This window comes from Eublepharis macularius, chromosome 8 (genome assembly GCF_028583425.1).
Source record: "Eublepharis macularius isolate TG4126 chromosome 8, MPM_Emac_v1.0, whole genome shotgun sequence".
Classification (NCBI taxonomy): domain Eukaryota; kingdom Metazoa; phylum Chordata; class Lepidosauria; order Squamata; family Eublepharidae; genus Eublepharis; species Eublepharis macularius.
In genome coordinates this window covers 11,133,592-11,153,549 of record NC_072797.1, presented here as the reverse complement: position 1 = coordinate 11,153,549, position 19,958 = coordinate 11,133,592, and the positions used below count along the sequence as shown (strand labels likewise).

Here is a 19,958-nt window from a genome sequence, read left to right as displayed (position 1 = left end):
AATGGAGCTCGTGGTCCGTCAAGGTTATGTCTGTTCACACTGGCAGCTGCTCTTCGGGGTCTCGGGCAAAAATCTTTCACATCACCCACTGCCTGGTTCATTCAGCTGCAGATGCTGGGGGATTAGAACCTGGGGCTTTCTGCACGCGAAGCAGATGCTCTGCCATTGAGCCACGGCCCTTCCCAGCTATGAAAAGCAATAGGTCATCAAATCTCTCTCTGACCCCAGATGGAACACTGAGGTCCACGAGCAGAGAGAAAACAGGATTGTTGTGTTAACAAAACTGGAGATTAGTTTAGACGATGTGTTAGGTAAACAGTAAATGAAAATCACATCAGGTAAAGTTACCGGGGCGGGGGGGGGGGGGAGGCAAAGAACCTTCAAGCACGCGTTGTAGTCTTCCTCTTAAAAAATAAACTCTCTGTGGCAGCTGACTGCAGTATTTCCAGACGGACTGAGGTTTGCAGGTAGCTTCATTTGGTCTAAAGCAAAATCCCCCCAGAACCGTGTAATATCTTTTTATTAGGACTTTCCAGAAAATAATTCTTCAATTAAAAATACTTACATTTCTGGCTTGGCTTGGTCTCTCCTCTCCTTCTCCCTCTCCTCACTTGGCTTGGCTTGGCTTGGCTTGGCTTGGCTTGGCTTGGCTTGGCTTGGCTTGGCTTGGCTTGGCTTCTCTTCTCTTCTCTTCTCTTCTCTTCTCTTCTCTTCTCTTCTCTTCTCTTCTCTTCTCTTCTCTTCTCTTCTCTTCTCTTCTCTTCTCTTCTCTTCTCTTCTCTTCTCTTCTCTTCCTGTTCCATTCCATTCCATTCCATTCCATTCATTTTACGCTACTTTTGTTCATCTTGTGGAGGAAGGACCAAGCTGTGGTTCTCGACAACTGAAGTCTTACTAGGGGCACTAGTTTCAGCCACTCACTTTCAAGCGTATCTCTGGAGCCATAACAGCTAGCAACCTTTTTCCTCCTTCAAGAATCTGCATTCAGCAGCCAGTATCACTGCCTGCGTGTGCCTGTTTTGCACTCGCCATGTACTACACAGACCCAGTCATAGAACTAATGTTAATGCTGTACTGTTGTTCTGCTGAGTAGGATCCAGTATTAAAACGATTCATTTGGGTGTATTGTCGAAGGCTTTCACGGCCGGAGAACGATGGTTGTTGGGGGTTTTCCGGGCTGTATTGCCGTGGTCTTGGCATTGTAGTTCCTGACGTTTCGCCAGCAGCTGTGGCTGGCATCTCTGCTACACCTCTGCTACACCTTCAGAGGTGCTACACCTCTGAAGATGCCAGCCACAGCTGCTGGCGAAACGTCAGGAACTACAATGCCAAGACCACGGCAATACAGCCCGGAAAACCCCCAACAACCATGATTCATTTGGGGTCTGTGTTTGCATACAGGTTCCTCGGATCAGCTTCTGCACCCTGACTGTTGGAAGACTTCCCTTAAAGCTTTGGGCTGCTCCTGCGCGACGGCTAAGAAAGAGACTGGGGAAGAGGAGACTGCAGAGAGCGCCGCGTCGCAATCTTCTGCAGAGACGCTTCTCTCGACAGAACAGGTGGGTGTGTTTTTGACCAGGCTTCGCTGTCATACTGTGGCACCTTGAGGCACCGTCTTGGGGTTGTTGCTAATGCCCTCCTTTTATGGACTGTATCAAGCATATCCAAGCATACCCAGCCCCTAAGCCCCTGCTAGCTGTCCAAATAACAAATAAATTCACTGTGTGACCACAGACCTGGTCATTTTTTTTTAGCCTAATCTGCCCCATGGAGCTTTGTAAGGGTAAGAAGGAAAAGAGAAAAACGTGGTTGCCTCCCTGAGATCTTTGAAGGAAGGGCAACATAAAAAAGGACTAGGTAGAAATCTTGAAAGATCCTTCACAGGAAGCAACAATGGCGGGGCCATTCTCTAGTGGTGGAGGAAGGTTTCTCACCCCATTTGCTCCACAGAAAGGCCTGTGTGAATTAGGCAGAGTTGCTCTTTCTTTGGCTGTGCCCCGGTTCCGCTTGCTCTACCGTGATAGAGAGGTTTCAGAGCTCCTCCTCTGCTCTCATTTTTACCTCAGGAAAAAAGGCGGGAAAACATGAGCATCGTTCCTTGCATACCTCCTCCCCTCTTTTTTCCCAAGGTGATAAGACAGTTTAGTTTCTTCTCCTAATACAGGTTTTTTACACCATTCCTCCTCCAACCTGAGAGGGGAGCTTCTTCCACAGCTACTTTTGCAGGGAAGAGGCAGCCTTCCAGCTGGCAAGCAATGGAGGCTTTCTGAGGTGTTAATAATGCATCTTGAAGAGTCGGGGAAGGAAGCTCTTTCTCTGGAGAGGTGGCATGGACAGGTGTTAGAACCCGACATGTCTCAGAAGGCGATCGCTGTTGGCTTTAGAACCAGAATGATGGGGTGCCGTCCACAGCATTGCCCTCCCCAAACATGCCATTCCAGACTCTCCTCTTATCTCTGCAGGTTCTGGAGACCATAGAATGGCTCTCTAACTACTTCCTCAAGCTGCGTTTGTCTTCACGAGACTTCCAGACCTTCGGCTTGTTTTCGAAGTGGGCCCCCTATGTTGCCCACGTGAAGTCCTTCGTGGAGTATCTCGTCAACCGGCTTGTAGACTCAGAAGCCGCCAGCTTGGCACGAGAGCCAGTGGGCAGTGATGGCGTCCTGGCAGGTAAGACAGCACCGGTTGTGGTAGAGAATGTGCCAAAGATACGGGGTTTGAGCCTCAGCATCTTCACTTCAAAGCACCTCAAGCAGAAGGGCTGGAAAGGGAGATGTTGGAGAGAATTCCTGTAGTGTTGAGCTAGCTAGTCTAACTCCTGACAAAATAGCTTCATAGATTCAGGTTAAACTACAGGAGGGATGGTACCGGCTGGATGTTAGGAAAAACTTCTTCATGTTAAGAGTAATCCAGCAGGGGAATCGGCTGCCTAGGGATGTGGTCGGTCCCCCCTCGCTGGCAGTCTTAATAATAAATAATAGTAACATTCGATTTATATACCACCCTTCAGGATGACTTAACACTCACTCAGAGCATTTTACAAAGCATATTATTATTATCCCCACAACAAAACACCCTATGAGGTGGGTAGGACTGAGAGAGCTCTGAGAGCGCTGTGACTGGCCCAAGGTCACCCAGTTGGCTTCAAGTGGGGGAGTGGGGAATCAAACCCGGTTCTCCAGATTAGAGTCCTGCTGCTCTTAACCACTACACCAGACTGGCTCTTCAAGGAGTGGCTTGATGAATACTTGTCGGGGATGCTTTAGGCTGTCAGTGTATTGAGCAGGGGTTGGACTAGATCGGGGGTGGCCAAACTGCGGCTCTTCTAGACATATTGTGTGGCTCCCAGAGCTCTCTGAATATTGCTGTGGCCATACATTTTATTTTATTTCCCTCCTTTCTTTCCATGTCTTTTCCTCCCTTTTCCTTTTCCCCTTCCTTCTTTCTTTCCATGTCTTTCATATTTTCAATAAAAACGTTGGGGTTGCTAGGTCTGACTCAGAAAATACCTGGGGACTTTGGGGGTGAAGCCTAGCAAGGATGTGACATCACTTTTGTGTGGTCACCTCCAAGTCAAAGGTCAGGTGATGGCTCTTCCCAAGCTCCACCCCTTCCAATGACATCACTTCCAGCACACTGCAGCAACACCCCCTTCTTGTGATGTCACTTTCAGGACACCGCCTCTTCATCTGAAGTCACTTCAGTGCATCGTGTCTTGCGGCTCTCAAACGTCTGACGTTTATTCTATGTGGGTCTTACATTAAGCAAATTTGGCCACCCCTGGATTAGATGATCTGTAAGACCCCTTCCAACTCTAGGATTCTATGTGCTTTAGTTATAGGGAGAAGCAAAAAGTAATGCAGGCCGTAAAGAGACCATTCCTCCTGACTGCTGGAGGAATTGCTTGGCCTGTTTTGGCATCTGCTGTTTTTGACCAGCTTACCCCATCCACGTTCACACTTCATTTGCAAACTAAATATCTCAGGATACTAAATTCTATGCGGAATATGCTCTCTGAGCTTGCACAGTGCAGTCCTAAGGGTTCCCTCTTTTTGAAGAAATAGAATGAGGATTTTTATTTTCCGATTGGAAATATCCCTGAGTGTGTGTTCAATGTGTTTTGTTTTTCAGCTCTGCAGTCTTTGCATTCAGTCCTTGCCCAACTCTTTACTCCTTGGATTCTGGTTTTAGAACAAGAAGATGCAAGGTATCGGGAAACTTACAAGCTTGTTACAAATGGATTATTTATACTGTTTGGTTTTTAGAAAACTTCTCTGCCATCTTTCCAGAGACTTTGCTCGAGGCAGCTTATACAGTGCTTAAAAATGTCATAAAACCCAGCCAGAGCTTAAAAATGGCCTTGAGCACTTTAAAATGAATCTCATAAAACTGGCTAAAAGCAGGGTGTACAAACAATGTGAAAAATATCAGCCCCTTAATTAAAAGTCTGGGATAAAAGAAATGTTTTGGCCTGGTCCTTAGAAGAGGGCGGGGTAGGCATGGAGAGAACCTTGAGGGGGAGGAGCAGCCAGATACAATTCCAGGAGCACCTTAAAGACCAACAACGTTCACAGGGCATGAGCTTTCAAGAGTCAACGCTTCCATTGTCAGATATGAAGGGAGGGCATTCCGCAAGTGAGGTGCCACCACCGAAAAGGCCGGATCTGGTCTCCTCCCATCCTGCCTCTGCAGGTGGGGGACTCAGAGACCAGGGCTTGCAAGGCGGATCTTAACTAGCAGGCTGGACAGTACGGGAGGAGGTGACAGCAAATAAAAAGGCAAACATTTGTTGACAGATCAGAAACATAACTTTGTGTTTTTTAAAAATTAGAATGCCTAATTGCAAGAGTTATGTGTTTATTGTGTGTGAAGCAATTGCTCTAAGAACATTGCACATTTAGAGAAGTATCTTTATTTGCCCAAAACCTTGGACAGTCCCTGGCAAGTAAACCCCTCAAGCCCATCCACAATGAACGCACGTTGGTTCCAGCAGAATCAGCTTTATTAGGATCTCTGCAGTTCAGGTCTTTTCTCCATCACGGAGCTTGACAGAAGTGACCATTCAAATCAAGCAATCTGTGTTATAGTTGATTTTTCCCGTGCTCCAAATGACAGTTAGGTTTTGGCCCTACAAGAGTTCTGTGAGAACCTATTCAGTTACGACTTTGTATTAGGTATACAGAGAGTTCCACACCTGGTGAGGACACCTGGGCCCGTCAGGATCTTCAATCATTTCGGCGGGCCTGTAAGACGGAGATGTTCCACCAGGCGTATGGTTGAGGCCAACATGAGATCCTCACTGAGCCTCCCACTAAGTGTGGGGCTATACAGTGTCCACCGGCCGGCTGCCCAACATATGGGTACAGCACGGGGCTATGTAGTGCCCATTCGTTGCTGACCCACGTATGGGTTGCAGTACATTATCTGTCCGCTTCCCTCCACCTGTGTGCTGATGGATAGGAATCTGGAATTGACCCAATCTTGGGATGGTTATCTGTTTGTTGATTTTATGATGAACTGTTGTTTTATGGTTTTAATATTTGTATTATATTTTTATAACTGCTGTACCTCGCCCTGAGCCTGCTTGAGGGAAGGACGGGTTAGAAATGTAAATAATAATAATAATAATAATAATAATAATAATAATAATAATAATAATAATAATAATAATAATAATAATAATAATAATACAATGCCTACTTCCCAGCATCTGGGAACAGGAGAGAAAAATTGGAATCTAGACACATCAGGGTCGCGGCTAGCCGAGACTTGCATGTTTCTCTAAGATAACAAGAGAGGCCCTTTCTGGGACCTAAGGAAATAACTTCTGCAATATGGTTACACAGCATATTCAGTAACAAAGCAGTATAGCACAAGCATTATAACAAACAATCAAGGCATGGCTATACACAGACATGACAACAGCTACTGCCCATCTGAGTAGACTATGTGGAGCTAGACGGACCAATGTTTCGACTTCCTCTAGGCAGATTCATGTGTTCTTATAGGGTGGCCCCTAAGATCTTCGTAGGGATTGGAAAGGAAGTGGAAAGGGGCTTTATGCTTAATTTTTTTTCTTTTTTTTCTCTTTTTTAAGCAAACAGCCCTGCTACCCATGGCTGGAGAGTGACATTCCTGTGGCTTCTCATATGGTGCAGTTATATGTAGACTGCATAGGAGTTCTACACGAAAGTTTTAAAGGTTGGATAATCCTCATATTAACAGCCATGAATAGAATTTTGCAAGTCCCTACATCTTTACCGTTAAAAATCTTCTTATATCTGGAACGCACCTGGTTTTGGGTGGTTTTCTTTGAAATTTCTGCTAACAGTTTTGCTCCGACCGCTTTTTAGTTCTTTGGCCAGGGGATGGGGGGGGGGGCATACTCAGCCCAGACACTACTACCGTGCTTGGACAGAAATCATTTTCTTCCTTGTCCCCCGCCTCGGCTCTGGGCCTGCCTGACCAATGTTACACCTGTATTAAAGCCAAGGCTCTTCTGTCCTTAAGCCTTCTTTCCATGTAGTCTGAGCTTGGCAAGATTCAGCAGCAGAAGTGGAAGGATCCTGCTGTAGCGCCCCCCCCCAGATGTAAGCTAATGTCCTGCCTCTCCCGAGGCAGCATGTCCTATATCTGAAGCAAGCCCTTAGTGGATTGGGACCGACATACCTGCGGCACAACCACATGCCATATGTTCACCGAAGGGTGCTCTGTTCAGCTGATAAACATCTACTGGTGATCTCTGTCCCCAAGGATATTCGCTTGTCCTTGGCCGGGACCTTTTCGGCCCTGGCACCAGCCTGGTGGAACTCTCTCTCCATTGAGACCTGGGCCTTGCGGGACTTGTTACAGTTCCGCCAGGCCTGTAAGAGGGAGATGTTCCGCCGGGCCTATGGTTGCGGTTAGGGCATGGGTGGAACTATCAGGCCGGCCTTCCTGGCATGGTCTTTTAGGCCACGTTGCTTTGCTGGTTCATATTTGAGAGCTTGAGAAATAACAAACACCACATCTTGGAATGATCTGGTTTTAATTATTCTGTATTGTATTGCACTATTTTCCTCATGTTTATTGTGTGTTTTTGTGCCATTTATCTTTTATTGCATTACGGATTGATGTTGTGACGTGCCCTGAGCCTGCTTGTGGGGAGGGAGGGGTTAAAAGTCTAATAAATCCAATCAAATCAAGCTAATGGATGCTAATAGAAACCTCATCTGTTGTTGCTTCCGATCCCACCAAACTCCCTGTTGCAATATGAACTGCTGAGGCTAGTGAAACTCACAGCAACCCCGATGGGCTAGAAGAGGACAGGGAAAGACTGGCTTTGGAACGAACCCAACAATCTTCACCAATGTTTAGAAATTTTCATCACTGCCCAGCTTACCCTTTCTGGCTTGGGATGCCAGTAGGAGCAGGGCTTTTTTTCCAGCAGGAACACAGTGGAACGGAGTTCTGGAACCTCTTGAAAATGGTCACATGGCTGGTGGCCCCGCCCCCTGATCTCCAGACAGAGGGGAGTTTAGATTGCCCTCCGTGCCACTGAGCTGCGCGGAGGGCAATCTAAACTCCCCTCTGTCTGGAGTTCAGGGGGCGGGGCCACCAGCCATGTGACCATTTTCTCTGAGGGCAACCCACTGAGTTCCCCCACCTCTTTTCCCAGAAAAAAAGCCCTGAGTAGGAGAGATATCAGAGGCTGTGGATTGACCACTGCAGCTGCTATAAACGTGTTCTAATGTGTCTTCTAAAGAATTGTGACATTCATAGATAGCAGGAGAAGGCATGGTCAGGGCCACGTCATTCTCCAAGATGGAAGTTCCCAGCTTCTCTAAATGACATCTGTTACCTTCAGATGTTACCCTGTTTTCTTTCTTCTGCCTGTGTCATGTCTGTAGCCCCTACATGCGTGTCATTATTCTAGGGGATGCTAATTGCGAATACTGTGTTAGTATGTTTTGATTTCATATTGCAGATGCGATGTGCATCGCTTTCGTTTCTCCCTCGCCCAGCCTCAGAACACAGCTGGGTAATCTGTTTCTTTGAAGCTCAAAGGACCTTGGGGTGTCTGAAAACGTTACCGTTTCTCTCTGTCTTGTCTAGCTGAGGTATAAACTCCAGAAACGTTTCCCAGACTTCTTCCCGCTCAAACTTGTGGGCTAGGGAGGAGCGAAATATTTGAGTATTTAGACCTGTACTTGCCTCAAGCCTCTATTCCTCTCAAGGAAGCTGTACTGCTTAGAAGCACCCTAACTTCTAAGTAAACTATGGACCTGTATAAGGAGTGATCTGATTTCTGAATAAAAAGCCATTCACCAGGAACCTGTGTCTTGATGCCGACGGCCCAGAGGTCTGCCTGCTGTATCCTGTCGTCCATAGCCTGACAGCCTGCACCAGTGAAGCAGGCAAGGAACAGACAGAGAGGGGATGTTCTCCATCATTTAATTTTTCGCAAGCATCTGGAACCCATGAGAGAGCCCCTTTGGGCTTCTCAATAAGTACACCAACTCTGCAGTGCTGTTCGTGGTCCCAAGAGGTTCTTAATTTGGATAGAATTTTACTGGATCATCAGCTGTATGTATTCCTTTCTTCCTTTCCTGCTTTTTCTTTCCTTTTGATGTAGATAAGCTGTTGCCCAGCCACCAGGGGGCGCTGTGGCTCCACCTGATGCACTACTGCCAGACCTGCGCAGCCCCCAGAATGGCAGAGCACATTCTCTACACCCTCCACACCGAATTTGGCCGCCTTCCTTGGAAGGAAATGCACCCGGACCAGCAACTTATGGAAGAGTTTTTTAAAGTAAGAGGCAGGTGCTTGTTAGCCAGGCTGTTCGATAAGAGAGTGAAAAGACGGAACGGTAGCTTTGCGATCTGTACTGCCTCTTGGTTCTCTTTGGAGCACCATTGAAGTTGCTTGTTAACTTCTAAGCTGCTGCTGTAACAGTGGTTAAGCGATTGGGCTGCAAATCAGCACTCCGCTGGTTCGGCTCCCACAACTACCATGAGCTGAGCAGGTGGCCTTGCATCAGCCACTCCTCTCAGCCCCAGCTCCCCTGTTGCATGGAGAGGATCATAATGACATGGGCTGCTGGAGCCCCCCAAATGCTTTTAGCTCCATTGGTGAAGTGGAGCTGCAGTAGCATAGTGGTTAAATGGTTGGGCTGTGACTCAGCACTCTGCTGGTTCGACTCCCATGACTGGCATGATCTGAGCAGGTGGCCTTGGGGAAGCCACTCAGCCTCAGCTGCATGGAGGGGATAATAATAGCATGGATTGCTGTATCCCCCCCCCAAATGCTTTTAGCTCCATTAGTGAGTGGAGCTGCAGTAGCATAGTGGTTAAATGGTTGGGCTGTGACTCAGCACTCTGCTGGTTCGACTCCCACGACTGCCATGAGCTGAGCAGGTGGCCTTGGGTCAGCCACTCCTCTAGCCCCAGCTCCCCCTGTAGTCTGAAGCGCTACAAGCCTGACCACAGGTAGATCGCTTCCCTAAGAGTCAGGGCCAACTTCTCTTCATCCCTGAAACGGTCACAGTTTTGCAGCCAAATTTCTTAAATTTAGTTTGTATTCTTCTAGATCGAAAGAGGCAGTCCCAAAAGCTGCTTTCTCTTCCTGGGCTCGGTTCTATGTGAAGTCAACTGGGTCAGCGTCCTCTCGAACGCCTGGGATCCCAGCCCGCCTCCAGAAACTCACAGCATGATCGTGTGTCTGCTTTACATGGTGGTCTTGCTGGCAAAAGAAGAGCAGCTGGTAACCAAAGAGGTACCATCCCAAAAGGGAGCGAGGCACCCACCACCACTTTTGTCAATGATGGGGGGGGGGGTCTAGTAGTCCATAGACTCCCACCAAAGAATTCCAGACCTTTTCTGTGATTAAAGAATTAGATGAGGATTTCTGCTCCATCAGTTCCATTCTGGCTGCCGTGTGTGTTGCTTCCTTATATGATGCTTTATATATTTCTGTGCCATGTGAATAATGAGCAGGGACTTAAAACTGGATTCACAAGGCTGTACGGAGCAGCATTCTTACATGGAGTAAGCCCATTAATTCACTAGCCCAGTGGTCCACAGCTCTATAGAGCTGTGATATTTTTGTGGCTTTTGGGTAGGATCTGCTTCCAAGCCCGCATGAGTCGAGAGTGAAGACACCTCACCCCCTTTGCTTCTCATACATGCTGCAAAGCTTTAGTTTTTGCTGCCCTGCTCAGCTCCTCCTCTTTCTGTCACATGACTGCGATGCCATGGGACTTCCTCTCCGGCACTCAGTGAGCCACATGCTGCCTCCTGGGAGTTAAAAAATGGACCTGAAGAGGCTGAAGACGAAGCGGTCTGATCCTAGCCCACTATTGCCTTCACTCTGGCAGGGACCCTCTGGTATATCTAGACCAGTCTTCCTCAATTTTTTTCTCCTGTCGAGGAATTTAATTTTTCAAAGTCCAAGGAGCCCTACGTATGAAAACATTTATAGGCCACAAAAAGTTGATGGGAAAGAGTGCGTGTCAATTACACTAAATTATTAAGAACATTTATTGGCCTATGCTCACTCGCTCTCTGTCAGCTTATAAGAAAAAAGTGAAGCCTTTTCCCCAAGTCTTTTTTGTTTTATCTATCTTTTTAAAGAATATCGGAGTGGCGAATCAAAATAAAATTTACTTGAGCATCAAAATCGAGTTCACATCCAAAGTCAATACAAGGTTTTCTTTCCATGGGATAGGCTTGTTTATGTTTGCTCAGATATTGAGCTCTTGGCTAACGTCTCGGGGAATTCCTGATGATGTCGTGTGGAACCCCAGGATTCCGTGGAACCCTGGTTGGGAAACACTGCCCTGGATGGAGGTCTTTCCTGGCATTGCTTCCCACAGAACTCTGAGCGGGAGATGCCAGAGATTAAACATAGAACTTTTTGTATGCAAAGTCTGCACGTCTTGCCACTCAGCTATGGGGCTAATATCCCTGCTTTAGATAAGTTGACATTGGCCGTTTCCACATGCTGTTAAAGCCACGGGCTGCTTACTGAATGCTGGCGGTTTTTTTACAGATTCCAGACATCTCCGATTTCGAAGAGGAAGCAGGCAGTTTCGCTTTCATTTGTTCACTGTCTTTTATTTATTTATTTTATTACATTTCTAGACCGCCCTCCCCGTCAGACAGGCTCAGGGCGGTGTAACAACATCCCATTTTTACATAAAGTTTAAAAACAATAAACACATTATAAAAAACATTAAAACACTATTCTGTATACAATTAAAATTTCTCAATTGGCGAATATAAATATTAAAATACAGCATTTTAGGCACAGGGCTTGGCTCTTGCATCATGCCCTGTGCCACACTTATGAGCTCCTGCATGGGTGGTGGACGGTCTTCAGTGGTATGGCCAGCGAGAGGACAGCCTAGCCCCCACCAAATGCCTGGTGGAACATCTCCGTCTTGCAGGCCCGGAGGAAAGATAACAAATCCCGCCGGGCCCTAGTCTCCTCAGACAGAGAGTTCCACCAGGTCGGAGCCAGAACCAGAAAGGCCCTGGCTCTGGTAGAGGCCAGGCGGACCTCCCTGGGGCCAGGGACCATCAGCAAGTTCTTAGTGGCTGACCGAAGTGACCTCCGGGGAACATATGGGGAGAGGCGGTCCCGAAGGTATGCTGGGCCCAGTCCACATAGGACTTTATAGGTCAGTACCAGAACCTTTGTGAGAACGGGATTTCCCACTCTTTCCTGTGCCTTAAAGGACTCTGAACACACGGAAGCCAAGCTTTGAAATCGGAGGCGTCTGGAATCTGTGAAAAAACCCACCAGCGTTCAATAAGCAGCCCGTCGCTTTCACAGCGTGTGGAAACGGCCCTTGTGTTCTTTCGTGTGTGTGTCTTTTGGACGGCTGGTTGAAGCCTGAATGAGATTTCTGTTTTTGGAAACCGCAGGAGTCTCCGCTGCTTAATCTTCTGGGCCAGACCAGCTCCCTTCCATGGCAGCTTGTCGGCATTTTATCCTATCAGAGCATCATCGGCTACTTTAACAATCACTATCCTCCGTCTGTCATCTTGGCGAAGGAGCCCGCGGCTGAACTGATCGTCAGGCTTTTGAAGGTGTCTGCTGGCTTTGGCGCTTCATCCGACGGCCACGTGCACCGTGTAAGTTCAGGTCTCCTTAGCTGTGGGCTTTGTAATTGCTCACCTCACCTTCTGGTTCTATCATCTGCAAATCCGTCTACCATATTTTATCCTATCTTTTCTGCAAGCAGCTCAGGACAGCATTTATGATATGTCCTCCCTTTTGTTTTATCCTCCTGACAGCCTGAGAGGTAGGCAAGGCTAAGAGAGAGTAATGGGTTCGAAGTCACTCAGCAAGCTTCCGTAGCAGAGTTGGGTTTTGAACATGGGTTTTCCAAGTCCTGGTCCTAGACTGCTACATCACCTTAGGATAAATATAGTGAAGTGCAGCCGTTTTCTTAACTTTTCGTAGGACGTGACCCTCAAGTGCCAAGCCTACGTTCGCCAGATGGTTCATTTCCTCAGCATCCTGGAGCAAAATGGGAAAATCAGCCTGTCTGTTCTGGAACAGGAGATGTCCAAGCTACTAGATAACATTGTCCTCTTCAACCCTCCAGGTTGGCTCCTAGGGGAATGCTCTGGATGTGTGTTTGTGAGTGGTGGGAAGAGGAGGAGGAGGGACTAGAGGTGTAAAATTTCTAGACACTTTGAAGCCACAGGCGGGAAAAAGCTTTTTTCCCTCGGGGTGTTTTTTTTTTGGTTTGCTTTGGAAAAAAATGAAAATTTGGGGAGAAATTAAAATATTTAGGATATTGTTTTTAATTTCTAATGTTCATCTATAGTTGAAAGTAGTTGTATCTAACCTGTGTTATTTGCATTTTACTTGTTTCTTGAACTGTTATTTGTTGATGGTTGTAGTTGATTTTGTTATAAAACATAAAAACCACTTTTCTAAATAAAAAGTTTAAAAAATATATATGCAATACTTTTGATCAAAAACTAAACTTATTTTAGTGATTTAATAACATTGAAAGCGTTAGTCAGCTTATAAAATTATACTATTTGGCATATTTATGGAACTTAAAAGTATAAATATTTGCATTTTCTATAAGAAAAATTGCAAGTGTAGCCAGTACTTTAGAAAGAGTTGCAAAATATTGCACCTTAGGCTACCATAGCACATGTATCTTAGATTTTTGCCTCTGAGAGGTAGGGAAAAATAAGTGGAAGGTGGAAGACAAATTCTGTAACAAAAGAAAGTGTATTATTTGGAGAGAAACTCATAGAGACACAGCTTGTTTGGATACAGTGACAGCACAACTCTAAGAATGTATTATCATTAAACACATTATAGCATATTAATTGTTGCCAACATTATTTACATTTAAACAAAAAAAAACCCCTTGAAAATACTGTATATGTCTACAGTATAAGAGGTTTTCTTTCAGTGCTCTTCAAAAGTGTCAGTTTTTCCATTGGAAAAATCAAGGAACTCCTCGGACGTTTTCATGCTATACATTTTAAGTGCAAAAAACCTTGCCTTAGAGGCATTTCCTGATTTGAAAAGAGAAAATATTTCAGAGGAGGGTTTTTTTAAAGCGCTCTCCCAAATTTTCCAGTTTTTTCATTGAAAAACGGCCTTTGAAAAACAGCTGCTTCCCCCCATATTTCTTTGTTGCAGATACGGACATGCAGGCTCGCCACCTGGCCTTAAGCAGTCTCTTCACGGAAGCCCTGATGATGTTGAACAACGCCAGCGTTTCCACAGCCGAGTCTCTCCGGGTCGCTTTGCGGTGCTGGATTGGGGCCACCGTGCGTGGCTTAGGGGTGATGCCCCTCCTAACAGCTGCGTGCCAGAGTCTGGCGTCGGTCCGACACATGGCAGAGACCACGGAAGCCTGCGTCACAGCCTATTTTAACGAAAGTAAGAGAGAGAGAGAGAGAGTGTGTATTGTCGAAAGCTTTCACGGCCGGAGAACGATGGTTGTTGTGGGTTTTCCGGGCTGTATTGCCGTGGTCTTGGCATTGTAGTTCCTGACGTTTCGCCAGCAGCTGTGTCACACTGTGACACTGAGAGATCTCTGTCTTTTGGTGCTACACCTCTGAAGATGCCAGCCACAGCTGCTGGCGAAACGTCAGGAACTACAATGCCAAGACCACGGCAATACAGCCCGGAAAACCCACAACAACCATAGAGAGAGAGTGTCTTTGTCTCGTCCATCATTTCAGATGCTTTGTTCTGGACTGGGACATCCCCGTGTGGCTTTTCCCATATCTAGGCCATACTGCGTGACAATAATTATTTATTGCAATGTAACTACTTGGAGCACTTTAAATATTTGCATGGAATTCAGAATCTTCTGGGGGAGGGTGTGATATGATGTACTGGGGAGAGTCCCTGGAAACCTATACCTCGGTTTGATGCTTACCCAGGGTCTCCTTCCTCTTTAGCTCCCCTTCCTTAGGGTAGCCGGCAGGAATTCAGTGTTCTTTCAACTGCCGGGCTTCTTGCACGCACGCTCACAAATTCTCCAGAATTTCAGGACCTACTTGGTAAAACAAGATAAACATTATAAACTTAAGCATTTACCACATTGAACACAGTGGAACGGGCTTCCTCGCGAGGTGGTGGGCTCTCCTTCTTTGGAGGTTTCTAAGCAGAGGCTAGATGGCCGTCTGACTGCAAGGCTGATTCTGTGAACCTGGGCAGATCATGAGAAGGAGGGCAGGAAGGGTCGCATCAGTGCTTAGTTCTCGTGGCCTCTTCTTACAGGCCCAGGGTAATGCCAATTGCCACCTTGGGGTCAGGAAGCAATTTCCCCCAGGTCACTTTGGCCAGGGATCCTGATGGTATTTTGCCATCTTCTGGGCATGGATCAAGGGTCACTGGATGTGTGTTGGGGGGAGGTAGTTGTGAATTTCCTGCATTGTGCGGGGGGTTGGACTGGATGACCCTGGAGGCCCCTTCCAACCCCATGATTCTAACACTGCTATAAACAGTGTACTCAGTAACACTTGCTGTGGGTTTCAGCCAGATGGGCTTGACACACCAGTCAAAGAACAAAATTTCCTTCAAAAGATAAAAACTCTTTTTCTTCTGTCTGAATACGTTTCCTGTCAGACTGAGGAGATCTAATAAAAATCTTTAACTCCTAAGCCAGTTACTAACCAATCTCTGCTCCACCCAGCCTAGCTGCTGCTTATGGGCTGTCATTATTATTGTTGTTGTTGTTATTTCCTAACTGACCCCATCCCTTAAAACTCTCACCCTGCTGGCTCATGCAGCTTTGAATAAATTATGATAGCGCTTCTGTCACTGGCGAGTGTTTTAAAACACAAGTTTATAGGCCTTATGGAGTTGGAGATAAGCCTGCAGACTCATTTACGGTACTCGAGGAAACCTCAGAGGTCAGCATGACCTGAGCAGAACTTCAGTTGGCAGAAGCGATTTGCAAAATCTTTTATTCCTTCTCCTGTGGTTAGGAAATCCAGAGGGAAAGAGTGCAAGCTATACAATTCTGTGCTGTTTTTCAAAAGAGTGAGAGACTCTCTTGGGCTCCATGGTTTGGCCCCGTTTTTAGCTTCTGCTGATACCTCTCTGATTCTTTCCCCTTCGATGACAAAATATTTCACAAGCAGTCACCGCATCGCGTACTTTCAGAGAGAAAGGAGATTGAGTCAAGCCTCTCCACATCCCCTGGGCCTCAACCTCTCTCCTCTTAACCGTCTGTCCTTCTCACTTTCTCTCTTGCTTGAAGATTCTCCGCTCAGCCAGGGTTTGGGCTGGGGCCCCATCGTCGCTGCCTTGCAAGTTCCTGAGCTCACCGCTGAAGACTTCCTGCAAGAGTGCCTTTCCCTGGGAAGCTATCTTACCCTCTATGTCTTCACGCTGCAGCGGTTAAACTCCGAGCAGACCTTGGCCAACGAAATGAGAGTACTGTTGACTCTGAGCAAGTGGCTGGAAGAAGTCTATCCCAGGTACTGGCATCTCGGGGGGGGGGGGGGGTAGGGGTTAGTGCATAAGTCAGTATTATTTTGGTGGGGGAGAGGGAGCAAGTACCAGCTACCAATTTGTGGATACATTTTGTTGTTATTGTTCCGGCCGTTTAAATTGCTTACTGATAGTCGCGTTCTCTCCTCCCCAAACTTGAAGCACTCCCCCCAATAGGAGTATAAAATCTTTCACAGTTATAGAAACACCAAGAATCAGTCCTCATTACCCACGAGGAACCCCTGAGGAAGCTCAGCAAAACAGGCTTTCTGCTAGCAGCCTGTTGGAGGCGAGACGATATGCCACAGCTTTTCGAGGACCAGACCTGAAAAACAAGAAAATATATTGGTTATACTTTTGTATATCAGAGACATATGACTTACCTCAGATCCAAGAAGATCTTTTAACTGGAGAATATTCCTATCCTGCAGTAGGAGAGAAGAAAAGACTATTATTTGGCATACCTCATGTTTGTAACCAGCTGAGATTGTAGCTGGGTTGTTACAACTAGAGATGGGCACGATCCAAAAAAAATTAACGATCCAGCTGATTGTGGATTGGCGCCGGCGATGATCCTGAATTAACGATCCACACTGATCATCTCCCATTCCCGAGCCGTGGATCATGGATCGTGGAGGCCAAAGCGGGGCGCGCTGCTATTCCCAGCTATGTGGGAAGGTGGGTGCTGGCGGCAGCCGCCAGGTTGCTGCGCCATGGTTGGAAGGAAGCTCTGCTGATCAAGGAAAGCTGGGCTTCCATTCGGGTTTCCAGGGTGACAGAAGGAGGGCAAACAGAGCTCAGGCATTCCCCTGGCTCCGTTGCCAGGGGAATAGATTGCTGGTGCCTGAGTGTCTGGATCCCTGAACCGAGCCCGAACACCCCGATCCAGGCCTCTCCCGATCGCTGGATTGTTGGCCGTGGACGATCACGATCTGCTGGGTCACGATCGCGCGATCGCCATTATCGTGGGTTTTTTTCAATCATAATGCAGATTGTGCCCATCTCTAGTTACAACTTCTAGTGTATGAATTGATATTTTGTACCTTGGCCATCGTTACTCATGTTATTTATCCTGTATTTGTTGATTGCTTGTAATATGAGATATTTATGAAGCGGGTTTATGGTACCTGTAGCCCTTCGACACTGTTTCACTATGTTTTGAATATTAATATTTATATTTCTACTTGAGACTGAGTTTCATTGTATACCATAGAGAGGATTCCCTCTCTTGCATTTGCCTAGGGGAACTTGCCGGTGTTTTCCGTGCACCCTCTGAGCTTTTTAGAAAGTAGATGAGGGCTATTGTAAGGCAGGCCTTGTTATTGGCTGTCGTCATTCAAATGAAATGATTTTCCACTGGAAGATCAGGAGGACTCGTAAGCACTTGGGTCGTTGTGTGGTTCCATTCCCCTTTTGGGCTTTCCTTTTCCTATGAGGTGTGATGATGGAGGTATTCTGTTAAGCGCTGCCTCCTCAGGCAGCCAGTTTGAGTTTGGCTCAGCCTCCTGTGGAAGCCACTTTGGGGTGTGGCACTCACCACCTCCTTTAAAAATTCCAAAGGCGCTGGCAGCCTAGAAAGGTCAAGGAGCCCCCGTTAAGACAAAGGGTTCATCGGGAGCCGTTGAGAGAACTCTAGAGGCAGCTGCCGTTCATTGTCCATTTGGGTTGCAGTTTATGCATACTTTGTCTCCCCTATAAAATAGCTGCCATGTACATACAAAATCCCATGTATGTGCATACATACAAAAATGCCATGTACTTACAAAAAAAAATACATATTTATTATGTATGGTTATAGCCTAATTGCTAGTCTGTCTGTCCCCCACCCCTCGGTTTTGATTGTTTTGGAGCTAGATATCGCTCTCCTTTCTTGTACATAAGATATGCAAGAACAGTGGCTCTCTTCAGCTCTTTGAAAAGTTGGCACATCTAGTTAGATTCTAAACTGGTGGAAAATCTTGCACATGCAGATAGGTTGGAGGCGAGGAAAAAACGGAGGATGCATGCGTGTGTGAGGGGTGGGATCTGGGCCTTCTGGTGTCAGAAACAGGTGTCAAAGCATGGCTGGAATATGTTCGGGAGGAAAAAAAAAACCCTTTCCCATGAGAAAAGCTATCAATGGCATTCCAGTTGTGACACTGCACTATGTGCGTAGTTTAGATTTTAATCAGGTTGTGTGTATCTGAAGACTGCCGCTGATTCAGTGTTCAGCTTGACCCAAGTGACAGTGGGTTGGATTCAGGCTAAATTTGCAATTTCCACCAGTTCCCCTTTCTCGCTGCAGACCTCCCCCCATATCATTCTTTAGGGTCCCCTGTCTGCCAGAGATCCAGAGGAGTTAGCCGTGTTAGTAGCAAAATAGGAAAAGAGTCCAGTAGCACCTTTAAGACTAACCAACTTTGCTGTAGCATAAGTTTTCAAGAACCACAGCTCTCTTTGTCAGATGCATCTCGAAAGCTTATGCTACAGCGAAGTTGGTTAGTCTTAAAGGTGCTACTGGATTCTTTTCTGTTTTACTGTCTGCCATAAGCAGCATTTTGTGGAGACTGGTGGGCTGCGGTGGGAGGGAAGAGGCCAGAAAGTTCCATTCCGCCCTTAGAAAATGCAGTCTGGATCCAACCCGCTGATTTCAATTCTCTCTCATTTTTTTGTGGTTGCCAGCTTAGCAGCCACCACCAAGTTCCATTTGACTGAATTAAATCAGTTTGTTCCCTGTTTGTAGCTGATTTAAGGGTTAGACCCCAAAGTGAAGGCACTCGCTGTGAAATGTGAGGAAGCGAGGAAGCGTTACCAACTGGGATACGGAGCATGCCCCCATCGCTACAGAATTGGTAGGCAATCCCGTGCTGATGCATTGCCTCGGAAATTGTGACTTTGACTAAGGCGGTCTATTTTGGGCAGTCTCAAGAGTCAGCCCGAGCTACTTCCTCCTTGCGAACGTTTCCATTGAACAAGCGCAAGGTTGGAGACTGCAGGACAGAAACATATACATTTGGTAACATTTCAGTACCTAAACCCGAGAAGAGCAAACATTGGGCGTGATTAACTTCTCTGGCTAATCAGAAGTGCGGCGTAGAACTGATTCTCTCAGGCATCTCCCTGCCAGCCCAAAGCCCCAGTGTAGGTCAAAAGAGAGACTGATTAACTTCCAGACCTTGAGGTAGAATAAGATGAAGCAATGTGGTCTGAGAAGTTTGGTGTAGTGGTTAAGAGCGGCAGGACTCTAATTTGGAGAGCCAGGTTTGATTCCCCACTCTTCCGCTTGACGCCAGCTGGGTGATCTTGGGTCAGTCACAGCTCTCTCAGAGCTCTCTCAGCCCCACCCACCTCACAGGGTGATAATAATAACACACTTTGTAAACTGCTCTGAGTGGGCGTTAAATTGTTCTGAAGGGCAGTATATAAATTGAATGTTGTTGTTGTTGTTATTTATGAAAATCCTTGGCTCAGTGGAAGAAGTGGTGCTTTATGTGAGGCTCCGTGATGCTTTATGGGGAACTCTGTAGGTGGCTTTGTTGATAGATGGCTTTCTGTTTAGTCCCTGTTATGGCGATACTGAGATGATGGCTGTTATAGGGATACACCTCCTTTCTCTGGAAGCAGAGCAGATGTATTCTGCCTTGAGGGAAATCGAGCGCAGGATGTTTTGGTGACTTCATGTCCTCCAGTTTTTGTATTTTTCTAGAGCTTCTCATATCAAACTTAAGAACGATGTTGATTAACCCCTTAGGACAGTGGTCCCTGACCTTTTTTTGAGGCTGGGGGCACCTTTGGAATTTTACGAGGGGGCGGCGAGTGCCCTCCTAAAATGGCTTCCACAGGAAGCAAGAGCCAAACTCAAAATGGCTGCCTGTGGAGACAAAACCAAATAGAATCCCTCTCTCCTTGCACATTCTGGGAAGAAAGAAATTCTGAAGGGGGAATGGAACCTCACACTGACTAAGGAATGTCCAGTTGCTTACCACTCCTCCTCATCTTCCAGTTGAAAATTC

General features: G+C 46.6%; 1 protein-coding gene across 1 annotated transcript in view; it reads left to right on the top strand.

Annotated features, from left to right (window-relative positions):
* EPG5 (ectopic P-granules 5 autophagy tethering factor) overlaps window positions 1–19,958 on the top strand; it is an 86,070-nt gene that overhangs the window by 59,864 nt on the left and 6,248 nt on the right. Inside the window, exons 32-41 of the mRNA XM_054986445.1 lie at window positions 1,402–1,559; window positions 2,463–2,670; window positions 4,132–4,207; window positions 6,098–6,201; window positions 8,615–8,790; window positions 9,568–9,753; window positions 11,907–12,116; window positions 12,448–12,592; window positions 13,657–13,899; window positions 15,734–15,953. Of these exons, the coding sequence (XP_054842420.1) occupies window positions 1,402–1,559; window positions 2,463–2,670; window positions 4,132–4,207; window positions 6,098–6,201; window positions 8,615–8,790; window positions 9,568–9,753; window positions 11,907–12,116; window positions 12,448–12,592; window positions 13,657–13,899; window positions 15,734–15,953 (1,726 nt within the window). The remainder of the gene's footprint in view (window positions 1–1,401; window positions 1,560–2,462; window positions 2,671–4,131; window positions 4,208–6,097; window positions 6,202–8,614; window positions 8,791–9,567; window positions 9,754–11,906; window positions 12,117–12,447; window positions 12,593–13,656; window positions 13,900–15,733; window positions 15,954–19,958) is intronic.